Source organism: Fulvia fulva, chromosome 6 (assembly GCF_020509005.1).
Source record: "Fulvia fulva chromosome 6, complete sequence".
Classification (NCBI taxonomy): Eukaryota; Fungi; Ascomycota; class Dothideomycetes; order Mycosphaerellales; family Mycosphaerellaceae; genus Fulvia; species Fulvia fulva.
In genome coordinates this window covers 541,810-567,623 of record NC_063017.1, presented here as the reverse complement: position 1 = coordinate 567,623, position 25,814 = coordinate 541,810, and the positions used below count along the sequence as shown (strand labels likewise).

The window sequence follows — 25,814 nt, the reverse complement described above, 5'->3', positions numbered from 1 at the left end:
CAAGTAGAGATACGGTAGGCGTTGCAGTGCTGTCGCGACATTGACGCGAATCTTCGGCCGCAGCGGAAATGAAAGAGCCGTGGAGTCCTATCGTGCGGTGCGGGAATAAGACTTGACATTGTCCAACCTCATTTTGAAGTGGCAATGGCTTTCTGCACAACAAAAGACGCAGAACTGATCTCACTGACATTCAAGCTCACGGTACAAACCGAGAGATTCAATTGATAGCCATGCAAAGCAAAGAACCTGTCCCCTTCAGCGAGCCCCCATGGCTTCTCGGCCACCCGTCACCATACTACAAGGAGTCCCATCGCAAATGGCAAAGGTTTTGCCGCGAGTTTGCGGATGAACACTTTACCCCTTCTGCATTACAGTGGGAGCGAGATGGCGAGGTGCCGGCGCATGTATACGGTAGGAAAGAAGAGTGTTAGAGATAGCATGGTTGCTGACGAAGTTGTTGTGCTATCTAGACACGTTCGCACGGCATAACATGATGGTTCCCAACATACCCACACCCTTGCCTATCAAGCTTTTGAAGAGCGTGGGTATCCATCACGTCGGTCCAATTGCAGTAGAAGAGTTCGATTACCTTCATGTCATCATCTACTCGTCTGAGATGATCCGCTGCGGCCTCATGGGTCCGGTAACAGCAATCACGACCGGCTTCGCCTTTGGCGTGCCTCCAATCGTACACTACGGCAGTCCCGAGTTACAAGAGCGCTTTCTACCTGACCTATTGACTGGCCGCACCCGAATCTGTATCGCCATAACTGAGCCAGACGCTGGATCGGACGTGAGCATAGCCAATGCTACTGCCCTACTTCTGCTAATACTGCGAATCATAGGTCGCTAATGTTCAGACTGTAGCTGAGAAGACTGCAGATGGAAAGCACTACATCCTGAACGGGACGAAGAAATGGATCACTAATGGAATGTGGAGCGATTACGCCTCCATGTGTGTCCGCACAGGAGGGAAAGGTCCAAGTGGACTGAGTGTCCTACTTGTCCCCCTGAAGAACCAGAAGGGCGTCAGTATGCGCAAGATTCCCGTCAGCGGCGGTAGAGCAAGCGGTACAACCTTCATTGAGCTGGATGATGTCGAAGTGCCTGTTGGCAACATCCTGGGGAAAGAGGGCGATGGGATGAAGTATATCATGGTATGTTGGCAGGAGATACTTGCATATCATAGCTCTGACTTACTCTTTTCACAGAACAATTTCAATCACGAACGATTGACTATTGCAGCTTTGGTCGGAACTCAGGCTCGCGTTGCATTGTCAACGGCCTTTGAGTGGGTCATGAAGCGTGAAGCATTTGGATCTCCTCTCATCAATCAGGCAGTCGTTCGCCATCGGCTGGCAAAGGCTGGGGCAGAGCTGGAAACACTATGGGCCTGGATTGAGTAAGATCTTACCGCTTGTGTTCGAGGACGATAGCTGACAGATGCACAGGAGCTTTGCCTATCAGATGTGTCATTTCAAGAAGGGAGAGGCAGACGTAAAACTGGGCGGCCTCACAGCATTAGCCAAAGCGAAAGCTGGACTTGTGCTGAACGAATGTGGACAGTGCGCCCAATTGCTGTTCGGTGGTAACGGCTATACAGAAACTGGCCAAGGAGAGCTTGTGGCGAAGATAGCTAAGGAGATCCAAGGTGCAAGAGTTCCAGGCGGCAGCGAGGACGTACTGCTCGACCTCGCGATTCGCCAGCTATATAAGAACCATCAGAGGCAGATATACACGAAGCTATGAGGACGGCTACAGCCCTGCAAAGTGGACTCCCAAGCATCACTGTCCGCTTTATCTCAGACCAGCTTCCACCGTTACAATAGTCGAGCCAAAGATTGGATAAATGAGAATGCCGGTCACACATATTACAAGTAGAAGCAGAATCTCTGCACCGCTGCTTACTCCGTTGTGCGGCGATATTCGTTCTACTGGAGTCTGATATGGTCTGAGATGAACAGAGATATGTTACAGCTTCGTCTCTTCGACGAGCCTGGCGGCCGCGTGTGTATGTGATGCAAGGCTACAGTCTAGACTCGATTCTCTCAAGTGTATCCCCCTGCACATAATCCACCTTGGCCTTTCTGCTCACAACCTTTGCTGCATCTTCGCGGCGTATGACGCGCGCCGAAGTTGCTGGATTATACGTCCACTTGGTAGAAGACTTAATCTCATCGTCCGTCATTGGCTTGCTGCCTTGGCCGTCAGCTCGTCTGTATATGTTCACCACCACGCAGCCTCCTAGCCCCAGATTATGCTGCAGTGCAAATTTGGTCGGTGGTGCGAGTCTGTTGTTAGCCCAGCCACGCAGCTGCCATGTCAACTCGCAACACTGTGCAAGACCAGTTGCCCCCAGTGGATGACCTTTCGAGATCAGACCACCAGAGGGATTGACGATTGGCCCTTTCCCGCCATGAGTTATGTCGCCGTTACGAACCATCCAATGCGCTTGGCCCTTATCGCAGAACCCTAAGCCATCAAGTAGTACCATCTCATTGGTCGAGAAGCAATCATGCAGCTCGCAGACACCAATCTCCTTGCTCGACGTGCCCGCTTCTTGCAGTGCAAGCTTCGTAGCTCGAGCGGTCATGTCGTAGCCTACCAAGTCTATTGCATCTCGAGAGTACGTTGTTGGAGTGTCCGTCATCATCGACTGGCCGGCCATCAGGATTGCCTGTGCTTTCAACCCTGGCCTCTTGGAAAGGTAGCGTTCCGACACGATCACCGCAGCGCCAGCTCCGTCGCTGGTCGGCGAGCATTGGAGTTTCGTGAGTGGCGCATGAATCATGGGCGATGACAAGATTTCCTCGAGGGTGTACGCTTTCTTAAATTGGGCGTATGGATTGCGTGTGGAGTGCTCATGGCTAACGCGCGCGATCTCGGCGAAATCTTCAGCGCGAGCACCATATCTGAGGACAAATAAGTTAGAGGAGCTATAGTCGGAGTGGTGCAGCGGTACTCACTTTTCCATGTATGCCCTTCCAGCGTTCGCAAAGTATTGCGCAGTACGAGGACTGTCATGGCGGCCTCTTGTCTCTTCCATCATCTTTGCAGAGAACTCCATAGGGCTCGGTAGGCTTTCGAATGGATCTTTGATTGCACCTGGAGCCATCTGCTCGAAGCCCACGACCAGGATCACGTCCGCTGCACCGTTTCGTACCATAGTCCGCGCGAGATGGAGCCCAGTGGAACCTGTTGCGCATGCCTGTAACGATTCAGCGGCTGCGAGGACTTTGTTCAACATCGTCAAGTGACACGCACGTTGTTGGTATTGAGAATTGGGATTCCGGTCATGCCATATTGGTAAAACACTCGCTGGGCGCTGCAGGTTCCACCGTAGCAGAAACACCCGACTCCATACTGGACTTCGTCATAGGTGATTTGCGCATCAAGCATCGCTTTGGCGCCAGCCTCAAAGCCCAGCTCGGGATACTCTCTGGTTCGGCGAGGTTTGATGAACTCGGTCATGCCCACACCAAGGACGTAAGCGTTTGACTGCTGTGGGCTAGACATGTTGTCGCACTCGATCTCAATGCTGCCTGAAACTGCTGCGCGAGATTGTTCTGACAACGAGCTTTGTACATACGGTATGTGGGAGCGGGCGTACATTCCCGCAGTATCACCGGCGGACCTATCGCGTTGCTGTCGTTGTTCCCGGCAGGTAGCAGAGTACCGCATTTACACTTCACATGTGTTTCCGCAGTCTATTGACAGCAGAGTCACCTCTCTGAGCGAAGCAATTTCGACAGCAAGCATTGATTGCATCACTTCGGTAGCGTGAAGTACTGACAGATGTTTGGCACGGCAAAATGCCAAGCTTTCACGAGCTCTCAACTTGCGCGTCGACAGGGATCTTGACTACGTCGTACCGCTCCAAGATCAAGCCTCATATCTGGTCATACATCACGCGAATCTTTTGAGTTATGAAGTCTCCGAGTCCTGCAAGTGATGATAACCATGCAGTGAGTATTGCGTAGACAGGGAGATGGAAATGGCAAAATAACCCTGGCCTTGAAGACACAGGCTCGCATAATGCTTGCGAATGCGACTTCGTGGGACTGACTGACCTTAAACCTCGGCGGCTATAAGATGGCAATGTATTCATTGCTTCGCCGGCAACTTCCCAGAAGAGTGCTCAGTCCCGCGTGCCCTCACGAAGATGGTTCCTGCTGAGCGCTCAACTCCACGAATCAGGAGTCGACGAACTCTGCTCACCACGTCTTATCGATGCTACCCTGCCGTATCAGACGAGTTTCCTGCCAACGCTTGGCTCATTGACACCGCAACGATGACTTCCCTATTGTTGTTTGTTTGTGCTTTAGGGTTCTCATTCGCACAGAGCGCGCAAGCTCCAGTTGGCCATGAGTACACTGCCCCGGGTCCTAACGACGGTATCAGCGTCGATAATCATGAAGCATGAGCGCGAAGCTGACTTTGACTTGATAGTCCGATCTCCATGTCCCGGCATCAATTCAGCCGCAGACCACGGTACGTGCCGGGTCCAAACACTGGAGTGGGAGGGCATAGAATATTCACAACTGGCCAGGGTACATTCCGCGCAGTGGCAAAAACTTGTCGCCCATTGTCGTGGCCCAAGGCTTGCTAGAAGGCCTCAACGTAGGCCTCGACTTCGGCCTACCAGTAGCTTTGGCCGCCACACTGTCGAACCCGAATCCGCTTGCCGGCACTTTCGACATGGATGACCTGCGGGAGCATAACTTCCCCATCGAGCACGACGTCAGTTTGTCGAGGCAAGACTTCTATCAGGGGGATAACTTACACTTCAATCAATCTGTCTTCAACGAGGTTCTTTCCTTCTACAGCAACACCAATCGTACGACCATTTCCTTGGCCGCCGATGCACTTTGGAGCCGGATTCGTACGAAAAGGAGTCTGAATGGAGACGAAGAGATCTACAGTGGTCGTCAGTTGGTGTTAGGTCTTGTTGAGACGAGCTTATACATGAGTCTTATGGGGGATCCCTTGACAGGTGATGCTCCTATTGACTACGTGAAGTCATTCTTCGGTAATCTTGCTACCTGCTGGACTTTACGAGTCTTGTTGACTAATGTGCTTGACAGAGCAAGAGAGACTCCCATACGAGCTTGGCTGGACAGCGCCTGCGGTGCAAATCAATTTTGTAACACTTGGAGCCATGGCAGCACAGGTGCTATTGAGTAAGCCGCAGGATCTTCTCATCGATCTGCCAAATCTGAATGCGGGCACACTCAGAGATGTCTTCCAGCTTAAAGACCCTCTTACGGGCACCGTGATCAATGCAACCTGCGCGCTGGCGGGCTTGTGCTAGGTGTAGTGTTGAGGTAGTACGTACTATATCATGATATGATGGTGTTGCCGCTCGACTCTGTAGTACATGCTCCGTGTCTTGTGCTTGGTTCTCTCGGTACGCGTCATGACAGCCAAAGACCTTTGTAGTGCTTGTCATGAGGGCCAAAATTGCAGCGCAGTATGATGTCCTGGGATGAGAACATACAATCTATCGCTTGAATAATACATACAAACGGGCAAGAAATGTGTATGATCTTTTAAACTTCGGCAGAGGACGAAAGGACAATGAATGCGATTCAAGCACACTTAATGCTAGGACTTTAGGATTTGGTCAATTTCACTATCTCATCAATGGACGTTTCACTTTGCATTGATCCTGCGCAATTGATCTGAGCCCACGACTCCTGCCTAACCACCGAGCCATCCTGAATGATACCATCCTCTGCGTAGATTGAAACCTAGACCTGGCCAGGGATAAAAGGGATGCTTGGGAGTGGCAGCTTCGGGATCCCGAGGATCTTGCCCAAATCTGTGGGTTGTCCATTGATGAATGCTGGGACCTGGGCGAATGCTCGGACAGCTGTGATGCGGCATGCCTCGTTGAAGTCCAGGTATACTTGGCCGGCGAACGTGACGCCAGAAGAAATGGCCGACATGACGCCGAGAGTGACATTTGTGTTGATGAGAGTAGTGCCGTTCTGTGGGAAATCCGTGTATTGCCCAGTGACCTCGAAGAAAGCCTGGCGAGTTGTTGTGCCGAAGGTCACGACATCTTGCCCAGTGAGGCCAACAGGGATGCCTGGAGCACCGTTGGCGTAGCTGTCGACATGTCAGCTTCGAGGAGCGATGTATTGACCAATGGTTCAAACCCACATGACAGTCGCACAGGGCCCAGCGAGGCTTCCTACGCCGAAGGGGATCTTGCTGAAGGTCGTGTATGTCGCGATAGGGCCTTTTTGCGAATAAGCGACAGGAACCTGGTTACTGAAGAATAGTCGTTGCTCCGCAGTGCATTGGGCATAGGCAGTAGCCGCAGAGGCCACAGCAAGGAGGCTTGGGAAGTGCATGGCGTATGAATGTTCTGTCTTGCTTGGGTGTTGGTGGATGTGAGCGAGGATGGTCAGTTCAGGAGCCAGGACACCAGGTGTATTTGTAACTTCGCATAGCTCATCGACAGCTGAGCTATTTCCGCTTTACCCCAGAACGTCCCCGGACCCCATATCGCTAGTTGAGTTGAAAACAGAGATGGTGCCTCTTAGGGTCGGAATTAAGGGATGTGTAGCGTTGTACCATATGAGGGGTCGAGTGATCGGCGCTCTGTACAGCACAGTCGGAGCACTGAGAGCTCAAGCGACGAAAGCACCTCGGGCTGTACCCAGGCTAATTTGTCGGAAATTACTTGCTTCGAAGACCGTGACGAGAGAGTGGTGTTCAGCCTGAGAGTCGAAAGGTAGATGCTGTGGTAATCGTGACAGAGTACTAGCTGCTTCTCAACGACATACGTCCAAGGTCACGCTTAGCAGCCGCTCGTCAACTGCTCCCATCAAAAACGTAACGCGAATCGTGCTGGCCGTGCTGGAGAGACATGTCCATGCCACATCTCGAACGACACCTGCTGTGCATTGACTGCGTACCCTGAGTAGTCAGAACAATGTGTTCGTGAACCACGCTGTGCTCTTCGCAGGCCACCCCTAAAGATTGGATGCAGTCGCGTCCGATGAAGACGAAAGTGCGTAACCTTGCCAGTTCTCTAGCGCCTCTTCCATCTTTTGCTGATACAATGGTAGACCCCCAAGGTAGACGAGATACTCCCTCTTTTTTCCAGGGATGTTGGTGCCCATGTACCAAGAGTTAGTCTTTACCAGTAACGTGCGCTCTGCCAGATCCAGGCAATGCGTTCGCCACGCTTGTTCAGCTTCCTTGTCTGCCTCGATGGATTCGATATCCTCCTCCTTCTGACGGAGAAGAATTCGAAGGATGTAATCTCCTTGCATCTCCAGGAATATTGGCCCGTTGCTGAGACTTGTTGGTGCTGGCACACGTTAGTGATAATCTCCAGCTCACTAGTTGAAACCCGGGCATAGATGCTTACCTTGGGGGCCGTAGACCATGAACATATTCGGGACTGTCAATGGTCAGCGTCTCTTGAACACAGCGAGTTGAAAGATGACAATCCTCACATCCATTCACCAGCATTCCTAGATTCGTGACGACTCCGTCTTTCCACTTCTCGTCAAGATCAATGCCGTTGCGGCCTTTAATGCCCATTGTTCGTAAGCCGCCTGTGACTGCATCATAGCCTGTGCAGACGGCTACAAGGTCAAACTGCCGTTCTTTCCCATCCTCCGTCACGATTCCAGTCTTTGTGAATGACACGATAGGGGAGTCTGTGATCTCCACATTCGGTCTATCACAGCTTTCGTAGTAGTCTTGCTCGAGACTTGGCCTCTTCGTGGACATGTAGTATGGCGGCTCCTCTGGAGCGAGGATGTCTCGTTTCGCCGGATCCGAAATACGTGCCCGAATCTTCTCCTTCCAGAACTCGTACAATTCACGATTTGCTTTGGGATCAACGATGTAGTCAGAATACGAGCCTTGAGACCTGCCGATACTGGTAAGCCGCTATCCGAGCAAGAATAGGATGCTCTTACCAGTTGAAGCCGCCTAGCTTCCAACCATGCTCAAGTCGCGCATTTCTTTTCTCCGCTGATTCGTCGAATACCTTCAATCCTGGGCGCTCCACAGGGAGACCCGAGGGTGTCGATCGACATGCCCTGAAGACGTGCGGCATCTGAGGCAGATATGCCAGTCTCTCCTCCTCTGTAATCGCCCGCTGCCTCATGGGAAGCGCAAGATTTGGGCTACGAATGAACTGTGTTACTCTTGGACTTACGTTGGACGCTTCTTGCACGATTTGGACGCCAGTGGAGCCAGCCCCTATCACCGCCACGTTCTTAGCCTCCAGCGTCATGTCCTCTGGCCAAAGTGCAGAGTGATGTAGAGCGCCCGCGAATAGCTCGCGGCCTTGCCATTCTGGAATGTGTTGCTTGAACGAGGTGCCCGTGGCTGCGATCAGCCAGCGGCATTTCCACACTGTGTCGGCAGTCTTGGTCTTCAGATGCCACCTATTCTGGTGTTCTTGGTACCTCGCTTCCACGACCCTGGTGTCGAGCTGGATATTCCGATGTAGGTCCCAGACATCCGCGACATGGTGGAAGTAAGCACGCAGCTCCTTATCAGAGGGGAAGCGTTCTGTCCATGGGAATGTACGCCATATTGCGGGGTCCGAGAAGCCGTAATATGGGAACTCGCAGTCCACTCTTGCGCCTGGGTATCTCTATGGCCATGTAGAAGCATCTGCAACAATCCAGTTTCTTGACATCGGAGTCTCTTACGTTCCAGCACCACACGCCACCAAGAGTAGAACCGGCTTCCAAGACCTTGACACTGAAACCGCTCTCACGGAGCTTGTGAAGGAGGTAACAGCCCCCAAAGCCGGCCCCGACGACGATCACGTCTACTTCCTGTTCGGCCGTTGACATTGCAGCTGGTGTGTGGATGGTTTGAGCAGTGTATCGACATCATGCTGTTCCCATGTTATCAGCAGACATTTGACTTCCTCCACCGCGCGATGTGAATGTTCCGGCCGGAAAGCCCCGGGAATGACGCGGAGACATGGCCTCGACACGTTCAGTACGCCGTTCCGTTCGTCCATCATGGTGGGCTCGAGACGTCGTGAGAAGAGTCATTGTCCTGATATGCCCTTGCTGAGCGTACACTGTTTGTGACCCAGGCCGAATGAATGAGTTTCGACACAGGAATCCGCATGCGTGCAGAGGGCGGACATAACAAGGCAACAAAATGGCCTCGGCCACACGGCACAATGCTGTGCTCCTCGGAAGCAGGCGAAGTGATTCAAAGGTACGACCGCCGAACCAACCCGCTTCGCCGCGAGACAGCCATCTCATTCTTCACAACATCCGACCGACAGCATGGCAGGCCTTAGAACACCCGCCTACGTGGTGCACGATGCTGCGCAAGATTTCAAACTGGAGGAGATTAGCCTGGGAGAGATGCAGGGCAACGAGCTGCTCGTGGAGATGAAGTACAGCGGTATCTGCCACACCGACTTGGTCTTCCAGCAAGGCAAACTTCGCGTCTGCGAGTATCCGGCAGTCTTCGGCCATGAAGGAGCTGGCTGGGTGCGAGCTATTGGCGCGAACGTGAAAGACAAAGACGTCAAGGTCGGCGACTTCGTCCTGCTCTCGATCAACTTCTGTGAGAAGTGCAAGTTCTGCCGACGTGGGCATCCTGCAGACTGTGTCGAAGGAACTCGATTGCACTTGTTCGGAGTGCGCGATGATGGGACCACAGCTGCGACTCTTTCGGGCTCTGCTGAAAGCGTGCGCGCCCATTTCTTCGGGCAGTCGAGCTTTTCACGCTTTAGCTATGTACACGAGACGTGCGTCGTCAGGCACCCCTACCCGCCGCAAGAAGCCGCTAAATTTGCAGCCATGGGTTGCGGCTACCAGACAGGTGAGTCCAACCCTTGGAAGGCGCAAGCTTCTTGTTACCACAGCACTCTGACCGCATTCTCAGGTGCCGGAACCGTGCTCAATATCCTCAAACCTGAGCCAGATGGCTCGATTGTCGTCTTCGGACTGGGAGCCGTAGGCCTGTCTGCGCTCATGGCTGCCAAGTCTCTGGGGCTGGAGCGGATCATCGCCGTTGACATACAAGAGCTGAAGTTTCCGATCGCCCGTGAAGTCGGAGCCACGGATCTGGTCAACTCACGGGATATCGACATTGCTGCCAAGCTGAAGGATCTCACTGGGGGAGCGGGCGTTGATTATGCAATAGACTGTACCGGTGTGCCATCAGTCATTGAGGCTATGTTGAACAGTCTTGCGATGAGAGGCTCTGCTGCCACGGTCGGTGTGCCGCCTACCGGTGCAAAAGTACAGATTGATCCCCTCGTATACCTGCTCGGTAGCAGAAGATGCCTTGGATGTCGAGAAGGGGACTCGGTTCCGAAGGAGTTCGTTCCTCAGCTCGTGGCTATGCAACAGAAGGGGCTGTTCCCAGTCGAGAAACTGGTCAAGGAGTACGATTACAGAGACATGGAGCAAGCATTGAAAGACATGCACGACGGCAAAGTTGTCAAGCCGGTGATTCGATGGTCATAAGCGCAGCGTGACCATGTTTTAAAAGTCGGCCTGCAGTATCCTACACAAATCGGCTAGTGGAGTTGCATTTCTAGTAGCATCCTCATTACTTAGGTGGAGTTGGTGCTATAGCTTCTCAAATGTCGTCTTAGTCTTGCGGATGCCACTCAGCATGGCTTTCTTCACATCGTCCGCCTGAACCATAGCACCATTCCATGCTGCTGTGTACAAGAGACCGTCCTGTACTGGCCGGTCCCGGCTAAAGTCCCACAGCGCTTTCGCGCTCTGCACTGCAACCGGACTCTTCGACGCAATAGTCTCTGCCAAGGCAAGACCACCCGCAACGAGATCGGCCTTGGTTTCGAAGACTTTGTTGACAAACCCATAGGAAAGAGCTTCATCTCCACGAAAGGCTACAGCTGTGTAGACCACTTCCTTTGCCCACGAGTAGCTGACACCTATCTTAGGCAGACGACTCATCGTTCCAATATCTGGCGCCAAGCCAACATCAATCTCTCGGATGCAAAAGCTGACATCTCGAGTACAGTACCGCACATCCGCCGCTGTGGCGATATCGATTGCCGCACCATACGATATGCCATGTAGAAGGCAAATCACCGGTTTCTCGCACCGTTCGATGGCGTTGATGGCGTTTTGATAATCCAGAGCGTGCCGACGGATCTTCCAGGTCCGGCGTGCGAAGTCTTCATGCTCTGCTGGGGTTCCTACGGGTCCAGATGATGATGCGCCGCTTACATCGAGCCCAGCGGAGAAAGCCTTCTCCCCCATGCCGGAAAGGAGGATGGCACGAACGTCCGGGTCGTGAGAGAGGCGGTCGAACAGGCTGGGCATAGAATGGAACATGCTAGTCGGGACGTAGTCAGCACGGATCAGCTGGTATTTTATTACTGGTCGGAACTCACTCATGTGTAAATGAATTGTACTTCTTCTGCCGGTCAATCTCCACATGAGCCACATACTCGTGCGGCTTCGAGACACGGAAGCCTTCGAACTCCGTATACCCAAGCGTTGATGACATGGCGACAGCAAGGATTGATGGCGATGACAACGAGGTTTCTCATTGAGCAGGACGGCATCAACTGTGTGTGTGTGTGTTGCTTGAGGTCTGAGCTCGCATACGGCATTGATTTATTTCCGAAGCTTGTCCATATCAGGCTAGATCATCATGTGAATGTTGCCCGCCCAAGCCGCGGTATATCCGCTCGTCATGAATCGCTGCCACACTGCATCTTGGAGTTGTGTAGTCGTGTAGCCGCCGCTGAAGGCCATTCATTTTTACGCTGTCCTCAGTCAAGCGGTTGCCATACACACACGCCATCATGCCATTCCTAGCTGAGGAGCACATGAGGTCAGTATCATCAGTGACACTGTTCTGAAAGTGAAGTTAACCATGAATCGACATCAGCATACCCGCCAAAGACATATTCTCATGGTACTTCGACTCGCCACAATTCGATCAAGCCGAGCCACTATACATCGATGCTCTGGACACTACAAGATTCTGGACCGCGAACCAATGTCGACAAGCAATCCGTCAACTCTCTGCTGGCTTTCGCCAGCTGGGCTTGAAGACCGGCGATTGCGTTTGCATATACGCCTTCAACTCATTAGACTACCCGATTCTGGCTAATGGCATCGTGGGCTTCGGAGGCGTCTACACTGGCTGTAATCCAAGCTACACCGCTTACGAGCTCACACACCACTTACGAAGCTCACGCGCGGCCGTTGTGATCGTTGAGCCAGAGCTAGTGGAGACGTGCTATGAAGCTGCTGCGAAAGTCGGCCTACCGCGTGAGCGGATCTTGCTGTTTGCGGATCAAGACAGTCATGGCTTGAAGAGCTGGCGTAGCTTGCTGGCTTGTGGTGAAGTTGATTGGCCTAGAATCAATGATCTCTCAACTGCGAAGATGACTACTGCAGCTCTGTTGTATAGTTCTGGAACGACTGGACTTCCCAAACCTGCCATGCTCTCGCACCACAACTTGATCGCACAGCAGTCATTGTTCTGGGAGTGGAAGGCGCCCCCATGGAAGAAGCGCCGACTGGTCGCACTACCCATGTTCCACGCCGCCACGGCTCCGCTCATTCACTTTGGCCCTCTGCGATCTGGCGACAAGATCTTCATCTTGCGACGCTTCGAGATCGAAAGCTTCCTGCGAAGTATCGAGCTGCATCAGATCAACATTGGTGCTTTCGTCCCACCGATGGTCCATATGATAATGAGCTCTCCCTGGTCCAAGAAGTATAGCATGAAGTCGATACGGCAGGCGCATGCCGGCGCTGCACCGCTTGATGCGGGTAGTCAAAGGCGGTTCAGGAGCTTGCTCGCGCCTGAGGCATCTTTGACGCAGGCCTGGGGCATGACTGAGACGAGTTGCACGTGTAGTGCTTTGCCTTTCGAATATGGGGACGAGCCGAGCGGATCCGTTGGTCAAATGCTACCGGGTATGGACGTCAAGCTGGTTGACGATGATGACAAAGATGTGACGGCGTTCGATGTGCGAGGAGAGATTTGCGTGCGCGGACCTTTGGTGGTACAAGGATACTACTTGAACTCCGACGCAAACAAGCGTGACTGGGACGCTGAAGGATACTTCCATACCGGTGACATTGCTTGTAAGTGCCTTCAAAGTGATTGTTGATGTCGTGGCTAACACTTCACTCGCCAGATCGAGACTCCAAGAGCAAGCTGTGGTATATCGTTGATCGAAAGAAAGAACTGATCAAAGTGCGTGGCTTCCAAGTGTCGCCCAGCGAGATTGAGGGCGCATTGCTGGAACATCCCGACATCATCGATGCTGCTGTGATTGGTGTGCCAGCTCGAAAGCTCTCAGATGGAGAACAGCCGAGAGCGTACGTGACTTTGCGCCAAGGGTCATCACTGACCGCAGACGGGATTCGTGAGGTGGTCCGTACGCAGCTGGCGCACTACAAACAATGTGCTGGGGGCGTGATCGTCGGAGCGGAGATCCCAAAGAGCCCGAGTGGCAAGATTCTGAAGCGGTTGCTTGTGAAAAGGGCAGCAGAGGAGATGGCTCATGAAAACCAAGGACCCCGACTTTAGATCTATAGAGGCGTTAGTATTAGGAGGGAAGTGATCTTGGTGAGAGCTTACGTACTAGCATACGTGCCAAAACCTGAGATGGAAACCTTCCCTTCTTTATACAGTCCTTATACCACTTGATCCCTCGCTCAATATTGAGGCGCAGACCCTCGACCACTTCCTGACGACCGTCCCACGACACCTCGGCGGTGTACTGTGTTGTCTCAACAGCCTGATACAGCTTTGCGTGCGATACATGCGGCGTAGTGTCTACAACGAGCTCAGATTCTTCCGAAAGCATACTCAGCTTCAGCCAGTTGAGATTGCAGCACTCTTCGAGTAGTAGCTTCAGAATCTGAACCCATGCACCAGAGTCCCCGGCCAGCAGCAAGTACTCCAGTCTGGCCACTCTCAGCGTCTTGCTGCAATTGTGCAAGACCGTGCGCAAGTCTTCAACATCGATGTCTACGCCAAAGAGGTCGATGTCCTGTAGAGCAGAGAATTTGTTGGCGTTGAGCGTCATCTTCATGAAGTGGATGTAAGAAACTTGTCGTAGATCGAGAGAGATACCATTGTAGTGTCGAGACCCGTGACCGACACCTGAGATGGAAAGTGTTTCAAGTTCATTGGCGTCGCGCAGGATCAGTTTCATCAATTGATCTTCGCCTGCCCACGCGCGCTTGACCAGACTCTCGATGTCATCCTCGCAAGACCAAAGGCAGAACGTCTTGAGATCTTTGTGGAAAGCTGCCACATCGAAACCTGCTCGCAAGTCACGCAAGTTGCCCAGCTGGAGGCCTGTCAGCTTGCATTTAGTCCACATGACTGTGTTGAAGATGCTGGAGACTTGAGCATGTTGCGTAGTGCCGGTATATCGTTGGCGCTCATCCAAATTCAGCGAAAGATTCGGACATTGGGCCTTCTTCAGATCATCGATGACGGCAATCATCAAGTCTAGATCACATTCGTTCACGCAGCAGTGCTCGAAGATATCTCGTCTTCGATACATTGAGTCGCGAAATTGTTGTGTCTCGTGGTCCAATTCGAAGACCTGTACCGTCTCAGGTTCTCGATTGCTAGCAACAGTCGATATCTCGTCCATATCGCTGTTTTCCAGTGGATCCAGGGTTAGAGTCACTCTCGGCATTCTTTTGGCCAGGTATGGCTTGGATGTGATATCCTTTAGCTTCCGAAGACGTTCGGGGTCCAACAAGAAGCAGTGTATATCGCTCAGGTAATCTCTGCAGAACTGGTCGAGGTAGGCGGCATCGAAGGCTTTGCATACTAACCGTAGGCTTGCTGTTTCCAGCCTGCCAATGTTCCCGATCTGTTGCAGGATCTCGACAGGCAGGCCTAAAATGTGGCAAGTCATGGGGGGCAGAAGGAGGTGCAATGACGGCAGATCAACGAAGGGAAGCGATGGAGACAGTACGAAAATCCAGAAGCTGCTTGACTGGTCATCAGGTGTAAGAGCTCGTTGAGAAGGAGAGCAAGAAGGAAGGGAGGTCTCTATCTTGATGACTTCAGACCACGGATACCACTAGGCTGTACACGACACAGCTGGGGTCTGAGCGCCAATCAATGACGCCGACGCGCCCATCTCGCGACAATTTCGTGTTATCACAGCGATATCAGCCATAACAACCCTGCATGTACAGCCTTCCCGATGGATCTGACCTTAAGGCTCAGCAGGTACTCTAAGCCAATTCAGATGTCCACAAGAGGCGGCATTATGCCCAAAGTGCCACCTCTTACCCACCCAGAAAAGCAATTGACCTCGGATCTCTGCATTAGGCCCGCAATAGCGTCGAGTCGCACAGCAGACCTCACACACCGCATATAGATCCATGACACTGATCACATGAGTCTCCATATTAGCCAATAAACTCCAGACACAGCCATGCTCAAAGGCACCGGCGCCGTCCAAGTCGACATCAGAATCTCCGACCTCAAGACCCGAGTGCAGAAGTCTGTAGACTTTTACAACTCGAATCGTGAGAAAGATGTACTCATATCCCTCTTCACATCTAGCATCCAAGCACTAACACTCCCAGGACTTCGACTACCACGCCACCCACGGCCTACAAGTCATCAGCGCCAGAGTCTCAACACTGGCGCAAGACAATGCAGAAGCACACGTCGTCTTTGAGAAAGAGACGGTCCGCGAGCTCTGCAATCCCATGGGTAACATGCACGGTGGCGCTACAGCGACGTTAGTAGATATGTCGACGACGTTTGCGCAAGCCGCCATCACCAAGGAAGGGTTCTGGGAGTTTGGCGGTGTCTCGAGGACGATGGGCGTCACCTACCTTAAGCCGATCGTGCAGGGGACTATCATTGTGATTGAGTGTAGTGTGCGGAGTGTTGGGAAGAGGTCGAGTGAGTTGTGTTATTCTTACTGATTCATGCTGAATGTTATGCTGACCTGATGCCAGCCGTGCTGCAATGTGTAATGAAAGACAAGGCCACAGGGAAGCTGCTGGCGCTTGCTGAGCATGGAAAAGCAGCACTGGCGAGTCAAGATGGCAAGAAGCCTGGAACCAGCCAGTTATGATCGTGTGTACCCGCTCTTCGCCTCGTGCCGTGGATGTTTCGAGGTACAAAGCCCGTGTGTGCGCAGCCCGTGGCTGCTCCTCCCCTCGCTTCATGCATTCCACTTGGCCCCCCAGCATATCACCAATGACCTCGGAAGTCCTCAACCGGGCTATCGTACTGGAACACCTTGTCTAGATCCTTCCACGATGCGAACTTGTAGCAAGTCCACCCCATTGGCGCGTCTAGACCTCCAGTGGGAGCTCTCCAAGCCTGTCCTGGGATTCCAGTCGCATCGGTGATTCGAGTGCACCGCAATGTGAAGAGACATCGTGTCCATAGGGCATTGCGAACCCAAATATCGAAGAACACTTTGTTGACCAAGTCTGCCCGTTCCTTGCCGATCGAGTTGGTCCACCCTACCAGGGAAGCAGGCAGAACATCGTCAAATTCGAAGCTGAAGTGGAATATGTGCGTCGAGTAGAACAAGCTGAGAGCTTCGCCTCTGGTTTGGCGGCAGGTTCGCATGAGGTTTGGCTGGTGGATCGAAGTATGGTCTGCCACTACCAGCTCGTAGATGCGGTTGCGGAGCTCGGCAGGCAACTCGAGAAGATGACACTGCTTGCTTGGTGCCGGCGGCGTTCTGGTGTAGGTGCTGGCTAGTGGTGATGTTACTATTATGAGCACACACGAACGCGTCGGAAATACTGACTCTGGCCTTCTGAAGTCATGTTGTCGTCAAGGGGGGTCTTCCGTGTTGTGGTACGCCATCCGATGGTGGAGGTGAAGTTGCGGCGGTGACGATGTGACGTCTGCTTCGGAGTGTTCGCACTGGAGGTCACGGTGAACTCGTTTCACGTCCCACGTTTCGGCTAGCGTTCGGCATCATCCATTTGTGCGTATTGCATCTTCGCCCGATGATGTCGTGGGACTGATCCTCTCGCGAGTGCGACCAATAGCCTACAGTAGCCGTAGTCGTAGTGCCGTAGTGCCGTAGTCGTAGTACCCTTGAGATCAAGAGAAGCATGACAAGCACTCACTTCCCCTTCGACACAACCCCACCCCCAACAGCCCCCGTCCCAGCGGCATCCCCTCCTTTCACCACACCCCCTTTGCCTTTGCCCCTCCCAAACCACCCTCCAACCCTCCTCGTAACCGGCAAAACAGTCCACCTCGCAAACCACGGCGTAGCCCACACGCTCCCCACCAGCCTCAACGGCAGCAACATCTTCGTAACAGCATAAGCCGTCGCCAACTCCACCACAATCCTCATGCCTGCCTCCCCCCTCCCAAAGTACCTCCCACTCCTCTCCTCATCATAAATCCACCCCTTCTTCCTCATCCACTTGCCGAACTTCTCCGTCCCGTCGCTGACCCACTTGCCCTCGCTGATGTAGGGTGGGAGCCAATTGTAGTAGTGGAAGGCGCCGGTGAGGCCGAAGAGCGGGATGATGGCGGTGAGCTCGTGCAGGATGAGGAAGGCGGTGATGTGGGAGAGAGGAGCGGTGCGGAGGGGTTGGATGTAGCGGCGGAGGAACTTGGGGAGGCGGGATTCGATGCGGGCGATGCGGGAGGTCGCTTGAGGTGTTTCGCTGGACGAGCGTCGAAGCTGGCGGAGGCTATGTCGAGAGAGGGGACTCCGGCTTGCGAGCAGGTCTCGCCGGAGTATGCTGAACATTGTGGTCGATGTTAGGTATGAGTGGAGGGACAAGGTTGGAGGTCTGGGATGTAGGGAAATGACGATGCTATGGTACGCCGTAGTCCCGCAACATCACCACGGAGCATGGATTGCTTTGCTTCATCATGTACATGCACTACACATGAGCGTCCGAGCCATCGGCCGGCAGATCAACCATTCTCTTCCAGTCGGTCGTGGACTTCGACTCTGCCACGCTGCGAAACCCAACCCAGTGAAACAGCAGAACCGAAATCCATCAGGCGATGAAACATCAGCATGATACTCCTCGGCGTACGCCTTTCCACCCGACCAACGACAACAATCGAAAGGAGCAGGACTTGGAGATCATATCAACGTCGAGTCGGAGGTATGCGGAGTGTGGTCGACTCAGGAAACCGTCACTGTAACAACGAAACTGCGAAATGTAGGCCTAAGTAGTTCTATGGGGAGAAGCCTTCTAATTTGAAAGCGCAGCAGCCGTGCAGATTGTTGCAACGAGCAAGGTATATGTGTCCTCTCTATGAGCAGTCTCTCGACAATCACCTGTGGCACGATGGCTCAGTGGCAACGACATCATGGATGGCATCGCCAGGAAAGCAACACTCACTTTCGATCGGTCTCACCGTCATGTTAGCGGTGAATCCATTCTTGTAAAGCTCGTGCGCCATCATGCTGCAGGTGGTTGTTCTTTTGCCATGAACGATGACATCGGGTATGTCCTGCAGTGCGAGGATGTTCTCATCGCAGACCTTCATTAGAGACAGCATGGTATGCGGATCTGAGTTCTGATGGAAACAGAGGAGTAGTGTATATACATCTTTGTCACGTATATACACCCCATGTTCTGTTTTACACATACTCCAATCTCTCCAAATACTGACACCGACCAGCGATCATAGCTTTTATACTCCTTCACCTCCTCCCTCTCCACTCTGTGTACCCCGACTCCCAACACTCCAAACACCTTCGCTAAAGGCCCTATCCTTCGCAAGCTAATGCTCAAACATACCTATGCAACACAACAGCCGCACACTTCCCAAAGTCCACATTCTGCACCGTCCCCCTCTGCCACCCCTTCCTCAAGTACTTCAGCGTCATATCATCCTCACAAACATACCACGACCCAAAGCTAAACGGAGCCTGACTGCCAATCAGATCCAAGAATCCGAAGACGCCATCATATAACTCAGCACCACCGGTCGCAGCACCAAGGATCAAGCCGACAGGTCCCAACTCAGTTGCGCCGTGCGTGATCAAGGCGAGGCCATGGTATTCACACAGCTCTGCCTCCTCGAGGGCGTCGTGCAGGAAGTAGGAGCGAGTGAGGTGATCGTAGACAGCGTGGGCGGCCTTCCCCTGGTCGCGGGTGACGCGGGCGACTTCGTGGCCGAGGACGGTGGGTGCGGCGACGAAGACGCCGTCTAGGGCTGGATTGCCGTGTCGGATGCTCGCTTTGAGGTAGTGGTGGCGGTGCTTGTGCTCATTGAAGATGTTGCATTGACTTGCTGGAAGGGCGAGGCCGGGTTGGACGGGGTTGCAGATCTCGCCTGAGGCGGTCTGGACGGGGACCGGAGCTTGGATTGCGGTGACGGTGCTTTGGAGGGCGGCAGTGACGGTGTGGAGGCTGGGAAGAATCAGCGTGAAGGAAGTTTTGAGGTTTAGTGAGAACAGTGCTTACATTGGGTTGCCGATAACAGTGGCGGGATAAGCAGCACCAGTCAAACCCGAGAAGTGTGTAGTAGTTGCAATTGGCTGAACCACAACGAAGGAGCTCAACAAGGTCGTAGGAATTGCTGGCTGTGGAACAGACGTGGCCAGAGCGCCGGCCAACGAGCTGAGCGCATGAGTGGCTGAAGAAAGTGCCAAGCCAAAGTTGCCGTTTTGTCCTGGTGTGTGGAGTATGGAAGCCCCAGCAGCGATGGAGCTGAGCGCAGCCTGGGCAGACGAGATCGCTGGGGCCGCTGTGGATGGATTGCCCAACGCAATGCTGCTCATATGCCCAGCGACTGAGCTCAAAGCTGCGGTGATGTCAAGGACAGGGCGCGATGTAGGTACCACGCCGACGCCGCTTGGAAACGCGCTGGTCGGTGCCATGATTACAGCCTCCGACTGAGCAGTGCCTACAGAAAAAACACCAGATGGAATCTCGCTGCCGAATGGAATGAGGCTGATTGGAACAGCACCCACGCCTGGGATCGTTGCCGATGGTGCCATGCTGCTGACAATGACGCTGTGTGTAACGACAGAGGCCAAAGCTGGAATCGTGCTAGTGCTGAGAATGATGCTCGATGCCAATGGCATGGGGATCACAGAAGGCAGTCCAAAAGTTGGTGTCGGCGGAGCAAAGGCCGTGAATATCATCAAGCTGGGAATGACGCCCATCAAAGCGCTGGTCGGTCCCACGATCGCCACGCCAGATGGTCCAATCGCGATAGGAACCGCCCCAGATGGAACAGCCTGACCAGATGCCAGCATGCTCACAGGTACCTCACCAGTAGCGCCTGGAATAACCCCCGAGGGAATAACGCTACCAATCGTGCGAGTAGTAGTGGCACCACCTGCACCAGTCATCTGTGCATTGGTAGGAAGAGCCACACCAACAGACTGCTTGAAGGCGATGTCGACATTGCTGTTCGTCGTCTCTGGTTCATGGACGGACTTAAGGTAGCAAGTCCCTGCTCCACTACCTCCGACGAAAGCAAACCCGATACATTGTGCTTGAGCATCGCAGAGCGGGATACAGCCGGCGAACGAGTCAGCGTGAGCGTTCATGAAGTCTCCGCCCAGAGCATCAGTACCGCAGCGACTTTTGTATTGGCCGATCAAGTTACCACTTCCAAGCGACTGGCAAGAAGCCGTCAGGCCGGTGGGCATGACGATGGTGACAGTAGATGCGCTGGCTGATGCCGGTGAAGTTGAGGTCACTGATATGATCGTCACAATGGATGGCACCGTAGTTGGAAATACTGTTACGACTGTGGTAGCGTCAAAGACACCCGATAGCGGACGGAAAGCCAAGCTTGCTGATCCAATACCGGAAGCAGTGTTTTGAGCGCCCAAGAAGCCCACCTTGACAGCAACGTCCGCCACCGAAGTAGAGAGCATGTTGCCTTGGGGTCCCTTGAGGTAACACGTGCCCGGACCATCGTCGCGAAGCCAAGAGAAGCCAACACAACCAGCTTGCCTGTCACAGGCCGCGAAACAGCCCTCGAAAGTTGGCGAGGCAAACGCAGCAATGTTACCTCCAGGGATATCGTGCTTGCAGGTGGTGTTGTAGACGTAGCCCATGCTGTCGATATGTTGGCCAGAGCCTTGATTACCGGTAAGTGCCTCGCATGAGCCGCCGCTTGTCTGGCTTGGCATCGAGAGGAACCCAGAGTCCGCATTGTTCGGGTTAGAAGCGGAGGGTGCGTATCTGTTCTTGAGGTAACAAGTACCCGCACCGCTGCCACCGAGGAACGAGAATGCGGTACAACCAGCAAACGCGGAGCACTTGTTGAAGCAGTCAGCGAAAGACGAGCCAGGGGCTGAGCCCATGTCACTGCCTGGGGCATCAGTGTTGCAGGCTAGTGTGTAGCCGCTGTGTTGGCTTCCGTTGCCAAGCTGATCACAGGACGCTAACGTGGAAGAGACCGGCGCCGAGGAGGTGCCCGATGGTGCTGCGGTAGAAGATGCGCTGCCCACACTTGCTGGAACCGTCACAAGAATCCCACCAGGAAGGGTGAAAACGCTGACGCCGCTCGTCAGAGCTGGAGGCGCTACACTGCTCGACACACCGCTCCCATTAGAGGAGCCAGACTTGAAACCCGACACGATGGAGTTTGGCGCACTCGAGTAGGTGCCTTCAGCCGTCTTCAAGTAGCAATTACCGCTATCCTCGCCCGAGTAGGTCCAGCCAACACAGCCAGCTTGTGCGTCACAGGCAGCAGGACACTTGCTAAAGCCACCACTCTGAACTGGGAAGACCTCTGATCCTGGCTGGCTGTTATCTTGAGCGCAGTGGATGGTGTAACCATTGATCTGCTGTCCGCTTGTGTAAGTGACTCCATTGGCAGTGCAAGTCTGGTTAGGGCTTGCAGGCGAAGATGTGGTGGATGAAGCTGAGATTGTTGATAAAGCCTGAACCTGGGATGAAGCAATGCTGCCCAATGATGAAGCCAGGCTACTTGGCCTTGCTGAGGTCGGAATGACGACGACAAGTGTGCTGGACACCGTAGCCTGCGAGGCGATGCTTCCCAGGGACGAGAGAAGTCCGGTTGGCACCACAGATGATGGCAAGGTCAGAGCTGGCGCACTTGTGCTGAGCGATGGAGTCGCAGAAGAGCCCAGACCAGCAAGTGAAGAGGCCAGTCCTGAAGGGATTGCGCTGGTCGGGATCACCCAACCGGGTGCACCATTGCTAAGAGATGCAGACGAGACCAAGCTGCCAAGCGACGAGACCAGTCCTGTGGGTAGAGCGGAAACGGGAACAGTCACAGCGCCAGTCAACAGTGCGGAGCCAGATGCCAATGCAGATGTGGCGAGGTTGCCCAACGAAGACGCCACACCGGAAGGTAGACCAAGCGATTGGATCGCTGTGGGGATAGCGCTTGGGGGAAGCGCAGCGATCGATGAGATTGCCGTTGATGCAATGCTCTGGAAGGCGAGGGCGCTCGAGAGCACAGATGCCGCTGGGGCTGCGAGCGATGCTGGGAGAGATGTTGGAATACTGCTTACCGACGAGCTTGGTAGACCCGCGGACGCCGGCAGCGAGGAGGGCAGAGCACTCGTTGGCAGACCAGCCAAGCTCGACTGAGAGAGCGCGGAGTTGAGGGCACCAGCAAGACTCGATGCCTGCGGGATACTCGTCGCAGCAATAGCAGAAGTGAGCGCGCTCGCAATATGGCTAATAGCAGGGGCGTTAGGCAAGCTAGTCGCGCTCACAGCCGATGCAATCTGGCTCGCGATCTGGCTGGCTTGTGGGATGTTGCTCGCTCCGAGGGCGGACGTCAATGCGCCGGGCAAATCGCTTGGGATGGCAGTACCGGCCGATGGGACAGCGCTGGGTCCAGCTGGGAGGCTCAACGAAGACAAGGCCGAATTGAGAGCGCCAGCAAGGCTCGAGGCTTGAGGGACGCTCGTCGCAGCGATGGCAGAAGTGAGGGCGCTTGCGATGTGGCTGATAGCAGAGGCGTTGGGCAGGCTGGTGGCGCCCACAAGAGAAGCGATCTGGCTCGCGATCTGACTGGCTTGGTTGATGTTGCTGTTGGCGAGCGCTGAAGTCAAGGCGCTCGGCTGAGCAGCGCCGGACGCAGGTGCATTCGTTGGAAGTCCGAAAGCGATGCTGCTCACTGCACTGCTTGGGCCCGCAGAGTTGAGCACACCGGCCAAAGAGCTCGCGACAGGAATCTGAGAATTGGCGAAAGCGCTGGTCAAAGCAGACGCTAGCTGAGACACATGACTAGCGCCAGGCACAGGGGTTGCGTTGACCACAGAGGCAATCTGATTTGCTACTTGCGAGGCCTGTGGGATGTTACTGGCGGCTAAAGCGGATGTGAGAGCACCAACTAGTCCGATCGAGCCAGGTGTAGGTACCGCGAGGGATGGCAGTGCACTGCTAAGCTGCCCAGACGCGATGGACACGGAGGAGGTCAAGGCTCCGGTAGGGATCCCGTTTGACGGGACTGACACGCTTGAAGCCAGCCCTGCTGGAACGCTGGTGGGCAGTGATGACAATGCACTGGCGCTGGATACTCCAGCGAGAGCGGATGTCAAGGCTGGTACAATCGAGCTCGCGCCCTGGATGTTAGAAGCAGCGATGGCAGATGAGAGCGCTTGAATGATTGATGAGACCTGCGTGTGTCCTGAAGCAGCAGAAGCGAGTCCCGATGCGATCTGCGAGGCCTGGTCGACGTTGCTCTGTGCAAGTGCAGATGTCAAAGCTGGAATGGCGGACTGAATGTTAGGCACGCTCGAAGTACCAGGGAGAGCAGCAGTAGGAAGAGCACTAGATGCAGCCAATGCAGAGGTCAATGCCGGTACGATCGAGGAGGCGGCTGGCAGATTGCTGCTAGCCAAAGCTGACGTCAAAGCATGTGCCAACGAACTAGCCTGAGGATTCCCAGATGCCACAGGAACGAGACCACCCGCGATCGATGATGCCTGAGGTGCATTGCTAGCAGCGATAGCAGAAGTCAAGGCTGGGATGGCGCTCTGCACGTTCGGCACACCAGAACCGCTTGGCAGGCCGGCCGAGGGGAGGTTGCTTGACGCGGCCAATGCAGAGGTGAAAGCCGGCACGATCGAGGAGGCCGCTGGCAAGTTGCTGCTCGCCAAAGCTGAAGTGAGTGCATGTGCCAGCGAACTTGCTTGGGGGATTCCAGATGCAGCAGGGATCAAGCTGCCCGCGATCTGCGAAGCGGCGGGCAGGTCGCTGTTTGCCACAGCTGACGAGAGTGCCGGCAGGGCAGACTGAACGTTGGGCACGATCGTGCTGGGCAAGATGCTGCTAGCACTCAATGCCGACCCAACGCTTCGTGTAGGGACCGCCAAAGATGCCGACGGTAGCCCACTTCCGAGCGAAGGAGCGACTGAGCCTATCGAGGCCAGAGCAGAGACCAGACTCGAAGCGTGACCGAGGTTGCTGGCGTTGATAGCAGATGTCAAGGCACCGGCGAGGGACTGGATGTTCGATGTCTCACCGGGAACCGTCACCGATGGCGCCACCGAGTTGATCATACCAGCCAAAGAGCCAGCGGCGGGAAGGTTTGAAGCGGCGATGGCGGATGACAAGGCCGGAATCACTGCTAACGTGGACTGCGCAGAGGTGGAGATCACTGGTACTACGCTGACCGAGCTGGTTGAAGAGACCCTGGGAGCTGCAGACATCGTAGTGGTCAAGACGCCAGCGATGACAGTCGTGGTCTGTCGATAAGTGTCAGTGAAGCCTCTCTTGGTGTCCATGATGGATGTCCACGTACAGATTTGACAGCGGCGGCAGCAGAAGTAGCTGCTGGCGCTGGGCTGCCGCTACCACTGTTGCATCCACCGAAGAAGAGGCCGCCGAAGAAGTAACAGTCAAGCTGGGTGGGCAGATCGGCAGCGGGTGCTGGCTGAGGACCGCCGAAGAGGCCATTTAAGCCGATCTGGCGTCTGTGAAGGCCTGGCAGTGCATTGGCAGAGTCTGCGCAGAGCGCGAGGCCAGCAACGGCCACCTCATTGAGGCGAACCATAGCTGATCTCTTGGTGTTACGGTCGGGGGACCAAGCGAAGTGGTGTAGCGAGGATCAGAAATGAAAGGCAGAGGTTGTGGAAAGGTCGCAGGGCGCGGGTGTTCTCCCTCAAATGTGTCTTCTGCTTGAGGCATTGGCTCTCGGAGGGTCCAACCGAAGATGTGGTCCCCATGGTTGGTTGAGAGCGACCATTAGCATCATGATCGATAGCCGTACGGTCCGATCTATCCTTGGAGGTCGATGGGGCATGTTGAGATGAGAGCACGAGCCTTGGATAGACAAAATGAGGATAGCGGACCCGGTCCGCCAAGGGCAAGCTCGATTGACCGGCAACAACCATAGACAATGTCTGCAGAGCCGCGCCGTACCTGAGCATAATTTAAGCATGATTGAGGGGTATGTTCTAAATCCAGATGTAGAGGACAAGCCCGGACTTGCCTGACGAATTTGGCAGTGCAGCACGCAACCTACCCAGAACGACTGATCACAGGAGTGCCAACGACGGGCTGCTTCCACGGCGTACTGCCTCGGTACGAGGGGCTCCAGACTGATCTTCCGCGCTCGAAGTCATGTCGCAATGGTGAGCGTCCACATCGGGACTCTTTCGTCAACGGGAAGTGCAGTACCAGGCTGGCACGAGCTTGGAGGAGCCATCCGTGGAGCACGCCTTTTGTGCGTACGAACAGGGCATCTTTCAAGGAGGCAGGCATTCTGGTAGCAACTGTTGTTTTCAGGGCCATTTCCTGCAGCGCATGTTGCTGAATTGATCATCGCTATACATGAGTCTGCCAGTCTCAACATTGATCTCGCTGGGCTTTGTTAAGAAGTGCCAATGGCTGACCGGTGAGAGCCATTAGCATTTGCATGCCCAA

The 25,814-nt window shown here is 54.3% G+C and overlaps 13 protein-coding genes across 13 annotated transcripts; 5 read left to right on the top strand and 8 right to left on the bottom strand.

Annotated features, from left to right (window-relative positions):
• Positions 1 to 230: 230 nt before the first annotated feature.
• On the top strand, positions 231 to 1,749 carry CLAFUR5_06762 (Acyl-CoA dehydrogenase apdG; the record flags this gene model as incomplete). Its single annotated transcript, XM_047905910.1, has 4 exons — positions 231 to 411; positions 471 to 793; positions 846 to 1,402; positions 1,452 to 1,749. The coding sequence occupies 4 exons, from the start codon at positions 231 to 233 to the stop codon at positions 1,747 to 1,749; spliced, it is 1,359 nt and encodes a 452-aa protein (XP_047763190.1).
• Positions 1,750 to 2,026: 277 nt separating this feature from the next.
• On the bottom strand, positions 2,027 to 3,516 carry CLAFUR5_06761 (Sterol carrier protein 2; the record flags this gene model as incomplete). Its single annotated transcript, XM_047905909.1, has 3 exons — positions 2,027 to 2,912; positions 2,967 to 3,208; positions 3,265 to 3,516. 3 exons carry the CDS (start codon positions 3,514 to 3,516, stop codon positions 2,027 to 2,029), a joined length of 1,380 nt encoding a protein of 459 aa, XP_047763187.1.
• Positions 3,517 to 4,291: 775 nt separating this feature from the next.
• On the top strand, positions 4,292 to 5,311 carry CLAFUR5_06760 (Putative sterigmatocystin biosynthesis peroxidase stcC; the record flags this gene model as incomplete). The annotated part of the gene is made up of 4 exons (XM_047905908.1): positions 4,292 to 4,394; positions 4,450 to 4,491; positions 4,550 to 5,029; positions 5,085 to 5,311. 4 exons carry the CDS (start codon positions 4,292 to 4,294, stop codon positions 5,309 to 5,311), a joined length of 852 nt encoding a protein of 283 aa, XP_047763188.1.
• Positions 5,312 to 5,750: 439 nt separating this feature from the next.
• On the bottom strand, positions 5,751 to 6,359 carry CLAFUR5_06759 (uncharacterized protein; the record flags this gene model as incomplete). The annotated part of the gene is made up of 2 exons (XM_047905907.1): positions 5,751 to 6,111; positions 6,166 to 6,359. 2 exons carry the CDS (start codon positions 6,357 to 6,359, stop codon positions 5,751 to 5,753), a joined length of 555 nt encoding a protein of 184 aa, XP_047763834.1.
• A 624-nt stretch (positions 6,360 to 6,983) lies between these two features.
• On the bottom strand, positions 6,984 to 8,834 carry CLAFUR5_06758 (Baeyer-Villiger monooxygenase; the record flags this gene model as incomplete). The annotated part of the gene is made up of 5 exons (XM_047905906.1): positions 6,984 to 7,324; positions 7,385 to 7,417; positions 7,473 to 7,894; positions 7,944 to 8,629; positions 8,688 to 8,834. 5 exons carry the CDS (start codon positions 8,832 to 8,834, stop codon positions 6,984 to 6,986), a joined length of 1,629 nt encoding a protein of 542 aa, XP_047763833.1.
• A 450-nt stretch (positions 8,835 to 9,284) lies between these two features.
• CLAFUR5_06757 (Aryl-alcohol dehydrogenase) lies at positions 9,285 to 10,478 on the top strand (the record flags this gene model as incomplete). The annotated part of the gene is made up of 2 exons (XM_047905905.1): positions 9,285 to 9,828; positions 9,892 to 10,478. The coding sequence occupies 2 exons, from the start codon at positions 9,285 to 9,287 to the stop codon at positions 10,476 to 10,478; spliced, it is 1,131 nt and encodes a 376-aa protein (XP_047763832.1).
• A 105-nt stretch (positions 10,479 to 10,583) lies between these two features.
• On the bottom strand, positions 10,584 to 11,496 carry CLAFUR5_06756 (Delta(3,5)-Delta(2,4)-dienoyl-CoA isomerase, mitochondrial; the record flags this gene model as incomplete). Its single annotated transcript, XM_047905904.1, has 2 exons — positions 10,584 to 11,322; positions 11,381 to 11,496. 2 exons carry the CDS (start codon positions 11,494 to 11,496, stop codon positions 10,584 to 10,586), a joined length of 855 nt encoding a protein of 284 aa, XP_047763831.1.
• A 301-nt stretch (positions 11,497 to 11,797) lies between these two features.
• On the top strand, positions 11,798 to 13,542 carry CLAFUR5_06755 (Phenylacetyl-CoA ligase epaB; the record flags this gene model as incomplete). The annotated part of the gene is made up of 3 exons (XM_047905903.1): positions 11,798 to 11,826; positions 11,884 to 13,094; positions 13,148 to 13,542. The coding sequence occupies 3 exons, from the start codon at positions 11,798 to 11,800 to the stop codon at positions 13,540 to 13,542; spliced, it is 1,635 nt and encodes a 544-aa protein (XP_047763830.1).
• CLAFUR5_06754 (uncharacterized protein) lies at positions 13,539 to 14,893 on the bottom strand (the record flags this gene model as incomplete). The annotated part of the gene is made up of 2 exons (XM_047905902.1): positions 13,539 to 13,544; positions 13,598 to 14,893. 2 exons carry the CDS (start codon positions 14,891 to 14,893, stop codon positions 13,539 to 13,541), a joined length of 1,302 nt encoding a protein of 433 aa, XP_047763829.1.
• Positions 14,894 to 15,421: 528 nt separating this feature from the next.
• On the top strand, positions 15,422 to 15,923 carry CLAFUR5_06753 (uncharacterized protein; the record flags this gene model as incomplete). Its single annotated transcript, XM_047905901.1, has 2 exons — positions 15,422 to 15,526; positions 15,576 to 15,923. The coding sequence occupies 2 exons, from the start codon at positions 15,422 to 15,424 to the stop codon at positions 15,921 to 15,923; spliced, it is 453 nt and encodes a 150-aa protein (XP_047763828.1).
• Positions 15,924 to 16,194: 271 nt separating this feature from the next.
• On the bottom strand, positions 16,195 to 16,784 carry CLAFUR5_06752 (uncharacterized protein; the record flags this gene model as incomplete). The annotated part of the gene is made up of 2 exons (XM_047905900.1): positions 16,195 to 16,712; positions 16,766 to 16,784. 2 exons carry the CDS (start codon positions 16,782 to 16,784, stop codon positions 16,195 to 16,197), a joined length of 537 nt encoding a protein of 178 aa, XP_047763827.1.
• Positions 16,785 to 17,089: 305 nt separating this feature from the next.
• CLAFUR5_06751 (uncharacterized protein) lies at positions 17,090 to 17,731 on the bottom strand (the record flags this gene model as incomplete). The annotated part of the gene is made up of 1 exon (XM_047905899.1): positions 17,090 to 17,731. One exon carries the CDS (start codon positions 17,729 to 17,731, stop codon positions 17,090 to 17,092), a length of 642 nt encoding a protein of 213 aa, XP_047763826.1.
• A 999-nt stretch (positions 17,732 to 18,730) lies between these two features.
• Positions 18,731 to 24,942, bottom strand: CLAFUR5_06750 (uncharacterized protein; the record flags this gene model as incomplete). The annotated part of the gene is made up of 3 exons (XM_047905898.1): positions 18,731 to 19,355; positions 19,410 to 24,634; positions 24,691 to 24,942. The coding sequence occupies 3 exons, from the start codon at positions 24,940 to 24,942 to the stop codon at positions 18,731 to 18,733; spliced, it is 6,102 nt and encodes a 2,033-aa protein (XP_047763825.1).
• Positions 24,943 to 25,814: the final 872 nt, after the last annotated feature.